This window comes from Oncorhynchus gorbuscha, linkage group LG16 (assembly GCF_021184085.1).
Source record: "Oncorhynchus gorbuscha isolate QuinsamMale2020 ecotype Even-year linkage group LG16, OgorEven_v1.0, whole genome shotgun sequence".
NCBI classification, from domain to species: domain Eukaryota; kingdom Metazoa; phylum Chordata; class Actinopteri; order Salmoniformes; family Salmonidae; genus Oncorhynchus; species Oncorhynchus gorbuscha.
This window is the reverse complement of record NC_060188.1, coordinates 45,929,811-45,938,016: the sequence shown is the minus strand read 5'-3', so window position 1 is coordinate 45,938,016 and position 8,206 is coordinate 45,929,811. Positions and strand designations below refer to the sequence as shown.

At 41.6% G+C, this 8,206-nt stretch overlaps 1 protein-coding gene across 6 annotated transcripts in view; it reads right to left on the bottom strand.

Annotated features, from left to right (window-relative positions):
* Nucleotides 1-3,957: 3,957 nt before the first annotated feature.
* Nucleotides 3,958-8,206, bottom strand: part of LOC123999216 (general transcription factor II-I repeat domain-containing protein 1-like) — a 52,948-nt gene continuing 48,699 nt past the window's right edge. For all 6 annotated transcript variants that reach the window (XM_046304768.1, XM_046304764.1, XM_046304767.1 and 3 more), the window contains exons 22-27: nucleotides 6,449-6,496; nucleotides 6,161-6,238; nucleotides 5,784-5,976; nucleotides 5,534-5,571; nucleotides 5,297-5,406; nucleotides 3,958-5,012 (exon numbers count right to left, since the gene is read on the bottom strand). In XM_046304768.1, the coding sequence (XP_046160724.1) occupies nucleotides 4,944-5,012; nucleotides 5,297-5,406; nucleotides 5,534-5,571; nucleotides 5,784-5,976; nucleotides 6,161-6,238; nucleotides 6,449-6,496 (536 nt within the window). In that variant the 3' untranslated portion in view covers nucleotides 3,958-4,943. The remainder of the gene's footprint in view (nucleotides 5,013-5,296; nucleotides 5,407-5,533; nucleotides 5,572-5,783; nucleotides 5,977-6,160; nucleotides 6,239-6,448; nucleotides 6,497-8,206) is intronic.

Here is an 8,206-nt window from a genome sequence, read left to right as displayed (position 1 = left end):
ACTAATTTGTTACCAGACCTTCTAACGCTGAAGGTAAAGCCGTCGCGTTATACTTAAGTCACCGTTTGTTTACTTCTAGCTTTTTCGCCTGTTAGCTGGCTGGCTATCAAGATAAATTAATCTAGATCTAATTCGCGTAGCTTTTTCGCCTGTTAGCTGGCTGGCTATCAAGGTAAATTAATCTAGATCTAATTCGCGAGTCTTAGATATGTTGTGTAACTACTTCCATGTTTTTGCTTGCCTTGGAAATGTCGAGGTATTTAGAAAAGTTGATTATTGTTGGCTTGCCTATATATATTATGTATTTTCAACTTGACAGAGACCGAAAAGCTGGGGAGACACCCTACCAAATGGCCCAAAGTAGTTTATGGCGATAACTACACCTACTTGGTGGAATCTGCAGTTTTGCATAAATATCCAAATGCAGAGGAAAATTATAGCTGTTATTTTGACCGATACAGCTCACTCGTCCTTACTACAAGCTAACGAGCAAGCTTTCCGCAATACACATAGCTAGTTCGATACAAACAAGTGATGAAGTTGTTCGAACACATAAATGTGTCGAGTAACCGAAACCCACAGTTTTACATCATCATCGTGGCATAATAGCCTAACCGTGAGTTTAGCCTAATCTGGTCCTTGGGCAGTTGATATAATTTAATTTAGTGGCCTTTTCTCCTATTGTTCAAACAAATCGGTATGTAACAGTTTTTCGGCATCTTAAAAGCAGGGTTAGTTATCTATACTGAACTAAAATAAACATGTTAAGTGTTGGTTTCATGAGCTGCAATAAAAGATCCCAGAAATGTTACATATACACAAAAAAACTTATTTCTCTCTCATTTTGTGAACAAATGTGTTTTACATCTCTGTTAGTGAGCGTTTCTGCTTTGCTAAAATAATCCATCCACCTGACAGGTGTGGCATATCAAGAAGCTGATTAAACGGCATGATCATTACACAGGTGCACCCTGTGCCGTGGACAATAAAAGGCAACTCTACAGATGTCTTAAGTTTTGAGGGAGTGTGCAATTGGCATGCTGACTACAGGAATGTTCACCAGAGAATTAAATATGAATTTCTCTACCATAAACTGCCTGCAAAGTTGTTTTAGAGAATTTGGCTGTACATCCAACTACCCTCACAACCGCAGACCACATGTAAACACGTCAGCCCAGGACCTCCACATCCGGCTTCTTCACCTACGGGACCATCTGAGAGCTCATCTGCTTCCTCGTAACCCTCCCCTGGGTCTTGACCTGACTGCAGTTTGACGTCATAACCAACTTCAGTGGGCAAATGCTCACCTTTGATTAATTTTTGTATTTATATCCATTTAAAAAAATGTAACCTTTATTTAACTAGCCAAGTCAGTTAAGAACAAATTCTTAATTACAATGAGGGCCTACACTGGCCAAACCCGGATGACGCTGGGCCAATTGTGCACCTCCCTATGGGACTCCCAATCACAGCCGGTTGTGATACAGCCTGGATTTGAACCAGTGATGCCTCTATCACTGAGTTGCAGTGCCACTCAAGAGCCCATATATGGCCACAGGCACACTGGAGAAGTGTGCTCTTCACAGATGATACCCAGTTTCAACTGTACCAGGCAGATGGCAATTGTGTGGGGTAGCAGTTTGCTGATGTCAACGTTGTGAACAGAGTGCCCCATGGTGGCGGTGGAGCTATGGTATGGGCAGGAATAAGCTACGGACAAGAAACACAATTGCATTTATTAATGGCAATTTGAATGCAGAGATACCGCCATGAGATCGAGGCCCATTGTTGTACCATTCATCCTACACTATCACCTCATGTTTCAGCATGATAATGCATAGCCCCTGGAAGCTGAAAATGTTCATTCTTCCATGGCCTGCATACTCACCAGACATGTTTGGGATGCACTCCATTCCACAGGCCACAATTAATAGCCTGATCTACTCTATGTGAAAGAAATGTTGCGCTACATGATGCAAATGGTGGTCACACCAGATACTGACAGGTTTTCTGATCATTTACATCATTACATTACATTTAAGTCATTTAGCAGACGCTCTTATCCAGAGCGACTTACAAATTGGTGCATTCACCTTATGACATCCAGTGGAACAGCCACTTTACAATAGTGCATCTAAATATTTTAAGGGGGGTGAGAAGGATTACTTTATCCTATCCTAAGTATTCCTTAAAGAGGTGGGGTTTCAGGTGTCTCCGGAAGGTGGTGATTGACTCCGCTGTCCTGGCGTCGTGAGGGAGTTTGTTCCACCATTGGGGAGCCAGAGCAGCGAACAGTTTTGACTGGGCTGAGCGGGAACTGTACTTCCTCAGTGGTAGGGAGGCGAGCAGGCCAGAGGTGGATGAACGCAGTGCCCTTATTTGGGTGTAGGGCCTGATCAGAGCCTGGAGGTACTGAGGTGCCGTTCCCCTCACAGCTCCGTAGGCAAGCACCATGGTCTTGTAGCGGATGCGAGCTTCAACTGGAAGCCAGTGGAGAGAGCGGAGGAGCGGGGTGACGTGAGAGAACTTGGGAAGGTTGAACAATAGACAGGCTGCGGCGTTCTGGATGAGTTGTAGGGGTTTAATGGCACAGGCAGGGAGCCCAGCCAACAGCGAGTTGCAGTAATCCAGACGGGAGATGACAAGTGCCTGGATTAGGACCTGCGCCGCTTCCTGTGTGAGGCAGGGTCGTACTCTGCGGATGTTGTAGAGCATGAACCTACAGGAATGGGCCACCGCCTTGATGTTAGTTGAGAACGACAGGGTGTTGTCCAGGATCACGCCAAGGTTCTTAGCGCTCTGGGAGGAGGACACAATGGAGTTGTCAACCGTGATGGCGAGATCATGGAACGGGCAGTCCTTCCCCGGGAGGAAGAGCAGCTCCGTCTTGCCGAAGTTCAGCTTGAGGTGGTGATCCGTCATCCACACTGATATGTATGATCCCCACCCCTACCTCTTTTTTCTTTTTAAGGTATCTGTGACCAACAGATGCATATCTGTATTCCCAGTCTTGAGAAATCCATAAATTAGGGCCAATGCATGATTTCCTTATATGAACTATAACTCAGTAAAATCTTAAACTTGTAATCTTCAACCAAGACGTTAGCTAGCGAGATGGTTTTCTTGTTTCACCAACCTTATATGCTGCAGACAGCTTGCCTTCTGCCTAGGCAGCGTAGCTACAACGCTTGAGCTGGTCCTATAGTTGATTCGGAGCGGTAGAACCTCTGCATTATTGTGATGCCGTTGTCTTCAACCTAGAGTTAAAGCAGGACGTGTACCTTTCAATATGTGCTGTGAATTGTTGAGTCAACTCAACTGACATTATAAAAAAATACATTCCATTGCATAGCCCAAATCGGCATCTTTTGAATGAACATTCTACATTACCATGGCAATCCAGCATTGGTTGATAGAACATTTCAAATTACCAGGGAAGTTATTGCACCACAATACCAGTCAGACATTTTGAGTGCACCCAAGAGCTTCAATGTCCTTTCTATTCATTCTATTTCTGTGTCTGAACAACAATAGTTGCTTGGCAAATGAGGACATGTGAATGAAACCGAAAATTAAAACTCATCTTAAGTGTCTGAGTCAAATATGCTAAAGTTACTTGTATAGTGTTTGACACAGGATTAGCTTTTTTTTTGTGTGGTATAAGCGTCTATATTAATATTAACCTTGTTGTCATAAGCTACTGACAGCCAGATGTTTTTTTTAAATGTAATTTAAAAATGTTTAAGCCTCTAAGTCTTAGGTAGTTAAAAGCACTTAGCTGTCAATTGTCCTTTCAAAGCTCCATCATATACTTTTAATTTCTCTAATGATACCATGACAGTCAACGACACAATACGAATACAAAAGTAGTAGGTTTAAACTTTCTTTAGAATTATATATAGATATATATATTTTTTTTAACTTGCATTCATCACACACAAAGTCACTGCAGTCCAATGAAAGTGCAAGGCAACACATTTTATTTCAAAGGCCTAAATGGCATTAAGGTACAGCATATAAATACTGGTGAATCCAGAGACAATCGTTACAGGATAACACAGACCATTCTTTCTTTTACACACGTTACATTCATGTTGACTTAATGAGACATTTCAACTTAGCGCAGATGTGGAACAAACATAAGAAAAGCCGAGTTGAGAAATCTCAACTCCATGTACAAGTACTGTGATAAAAGAAAATCCATGTAGTTATACAAAATATGAAATTGTTCTTAGATATAGTGCTATCACCTTGGGTTATTCCTACCACGGAGAATACCGGTACGCACACCTGAAGGCAAACATATTTCAACTGATATACTTTTTGAGTTACATACAGTAGTAGTTAGCATTGTAGAGACATTTGATTCAGTACTTAGATTACTGAACATTGTAATTTACATCCCTGCACATGTTTTTTTTCCATCTTCAAAATAAATAAATAAATACTCATACAAATATCTGAATGTTGTAAAACCAGATTGATCCAATACATTTGTGCCGTAGTTACACCCCGTAACGAAAGTCTCCATGTTGGATCTGATAAAAATGATCTAAAAGGGTGAGTAATTGTGAGTTCCATAAGCTTAGTGCCATAACATAACCCCAGTCGGTTTGAATAGTGTTTTTTTTAAGCACTATTGAAATAGGTGTATCAAGAAAGCCCATCAGGACTTGTGGGGGAAGACAAAATAAAAGAAAGCATCCTGCAACAAATTATGCACAGATTCTATAGTTCCTCCTCACCTTTCCACCCAAGCCACCTAATATTGGCAATCGCCACCATTCCAAAACACACATCCAAACCTATATTTTCAGTCAGAAGAGTATTTAAGCAACAGCACACGCGCAAAGCTGAAACTTGGAGATGTGGTTATAAGTACAGCTTTGATAAAGTCCTCTCATGTCTATTCTCTTCCTGTAGCATAGCATATTTTTCCTCTACTAGTATTTCACCTTCCCATGGACTTGCACATTCACTCCACTGTAGTCCACCATGTACATGGGCCATTGCTACAAGCAGAAAGAGACAAAGCAATAGAAGGATCATTAGAGTGAGCATGAGGGAGACTAGTTATGCTGTTGCAGAAGCAAATTCCTGTCCAATTACACAACCATTAGTGCCATTCACAAATGCCTTTAATACCTACAAATATAATATACATTTATAAATATAATGTAATCTGCATCGAAATTATCAAATCAGAGTATTTCAGTCATGTATTTTTGATAATGATTGAGAATGATCACGTAAATACAACAAACTGTTATATAATAGCTTTGTTATTACCACGTACCATCACTGGAATCTGATTGGTTGATACCCCTGACTCGGAGGGTAAGGACACCCGGCTGCTCTCCAGGACTCTTTTGCGTTTGCGTCGATTGGTAGAAACCTCATTCCCTTCTTAAAACACAAAAACAATAATGCCTTTTTGAACATACTGCTAAAGTACATGTCGTTATAGACTGCATTGCTTTTTTTTAATATATATTTTTTTAAAATAAATAGGTTACTATAGAACAATCCTTACCTGTGTTACATGTTTGGGTGCATATTTCTGCAAAAGGCCTGTAGAAAAGAAAATTCATTAAATAGGAATTTAATTTCTGTAAATGACCAGATGTGAGCCTGGCATTACCTAAGAGTGAGTCTTCACTATAATTTCAAAGTGTACAGTTCTTTCATGTCCTTCTTTCACATTTTAGACTTTGTATCCATAATCTGGGATATTTCCACAAACTTCAGATTGACACTATCATCACAATTACACAGACACTCACTGTAGCTGGCTTTTGATGTTGATGTTGATCTCATCTCGGGCTTGAAGAATCTTTTCCAGGCGGACTAAGTCGTAAGTGTTGGGATTTCTGAAGCGAATATCGTCTGGAAGGCCACTAACTTCCACAGACTCGGGACTGGCACGGATCAGCTTGTATGGGACCAGGACAGAGTGGTCCAGGCCCAAAGCATCACCTTAACAAGAATGTTTTCAGTCAGTTTTGGGCGGATCTTAACTTCAACTTAGGTTGAATTTTCACTAAGTCATGCATGGATATCATGAGAGATTAAGTGAATATTAAACTTGAATGTAAGTTAGAATAATCTTTTTCACTAAGATAGATAAAGCATACAGTATGAATGAAGGATATACACTGACCATATTTCTGGTTGAAGAGTTCTTTCACTTGCTCGCGAAGTATCACTTTCTCACCGATACAGTTGACCTCTTCCTCATCTGTCATTTCAGGAGGAGAGTCAAACAGAATTGGTGGGAAAATAAAATAAATATATGTATGCAGTTGACTCTGATAAGTGCACTGTTTACTTTGTTTTTGCTTGCTCTGGGTATCTGAATGCTCATATTTAGTGCATGCATTCATGACAATTTCAAATGAAGTGTTCATACGGCATCAAAATGAATATGCAACACAACTATAATGCTCACCGCTTATTGAGGCGTAGGCCTTCTTCAATAAAGTGATCCGACGAGGCGCTAAGAGGGAGACAAATGTAATGTCATTATACAACCGAGTGTACAAAACATTCTTGCTCATGCTCTTTCCCTGGCATAGACTGACCAGGTGAAAGCTATGATCCCTTATTGATGTCACTTGTTACCGTAATTGCTGGACTATAAGCTGCTACTTTATTCCCACCCTTTGAACCTCGCAGTTTATACAATGACGCGGCTAATTTATGGATTTTTCCCGCTTTCACAAGATTCATGCCGCCAAAAAACTGAGCACCGTCACATAATGTGACGTAAAATCGAGCGTGCTCAAACTTCCCATCATTCTGATTACGGTAGTAATTTTGTCACCGTCATCATGGCAAAGACACGGAGAAATGCATATGATGCAGCTTTCAAGTTGAAGGCGATTGATCTGGCTGTTGGAAAAGGAAAGAGAGCTGCTACACGGGAGCTTGGCCTTAATGAGTCGATGATAAGACGTTGGAAACAGCAGCGTGAGGAACTGACTCAGTGCAAAAAGACAACAAAGGCTTTCAGAGGGAAGAAAAGCAGATGGCCCAAAGTATTTGCAGCCACTCGACATCAGTGTAAATTGTGCATTTAAGGTGGCGCTCCTTGTTCAGTGGGAGTCTTGGATGACAAGTGGGGAGAAATCCTTCACTAAAACGGGCTGCATGTGAAGAGCAACTTATGGTCAAGTCTGCCAGTGGGTCCTGACAGCGTGGAGCAATGTCAAAAAATCCACTATCATCAACTGGTTTCGAAAGGCTGGACTGCTGCGTGTTGAAGGGGAAGCATGAGCTCAGCGGGGTATTTGCCTCCGGATGAAAGTGACGAGAGCGACAATGAAAACGATCCAACATCGTATGAAGCAATTCTGAGGCTATTCATCTCCGACACCGAAGGAGATTACTTCAGTGGTTTCAGTGCACAGGAGGAGGAAGATAGTGACCAAGTTAATTTGTTTCAATGTACCGGTAGGCACCAGCGGCTTATAGACATGTGCGGTGTATTTATGTACAAAATACATATTTTTTAATAATTCAGTGGGTGCGGTTTATATTCAGGTGCGCTTAATAGTCCAGCAATTACGGTAAATACACTTCAAATCAGTGTAGAGGAAGGGGAAGAAGGATTTTTAAGCCTAGAGACAATTGAGACATGGATTGTGTATGTGCGCCATTCAGAGGGTGAATGGCCAAGACAAAATATTTAAGTGCCTTTGAATTGGGTATGGTAGTAGGTGCCAGGCACACCGGGTTGAGTGTGTCAAGAACTGCAACACTGATGGGTTTTCTACACAACAGTTTCCTGTGTGAAGCAAAAGGAGATGCAACTCAATATTAGCAATGTGTCCCTAATGCTTTGTACACTCAGTGTTTATAACTACTACACTATCTATTCACAGTTGACACGGGACATTTCTTAACAAGTCATGTACTTGTTAGGAAATGTGCTTACCGCCCCAATAGGTCCACAGACGACGCAATCACACTGCCCTCACCCATCTGGACAAGAGGAATACCTATGTAAGAATGCTGTTCATCGACTACAGCTCAGCATTTAACACCATATTACCCTCCAAACTCATCATTAAGCGCGAGACCCTGGGTCTCGAGCCTGCCCTGTGCAACTTGGTCCTGGACTTTCTGATGGGACGCCCCCAGGTGGTGAGGGTAGGAAACAAAATCTCCACCCCGCTGATCCTCAACACTGGGGCCCCACAAGGGT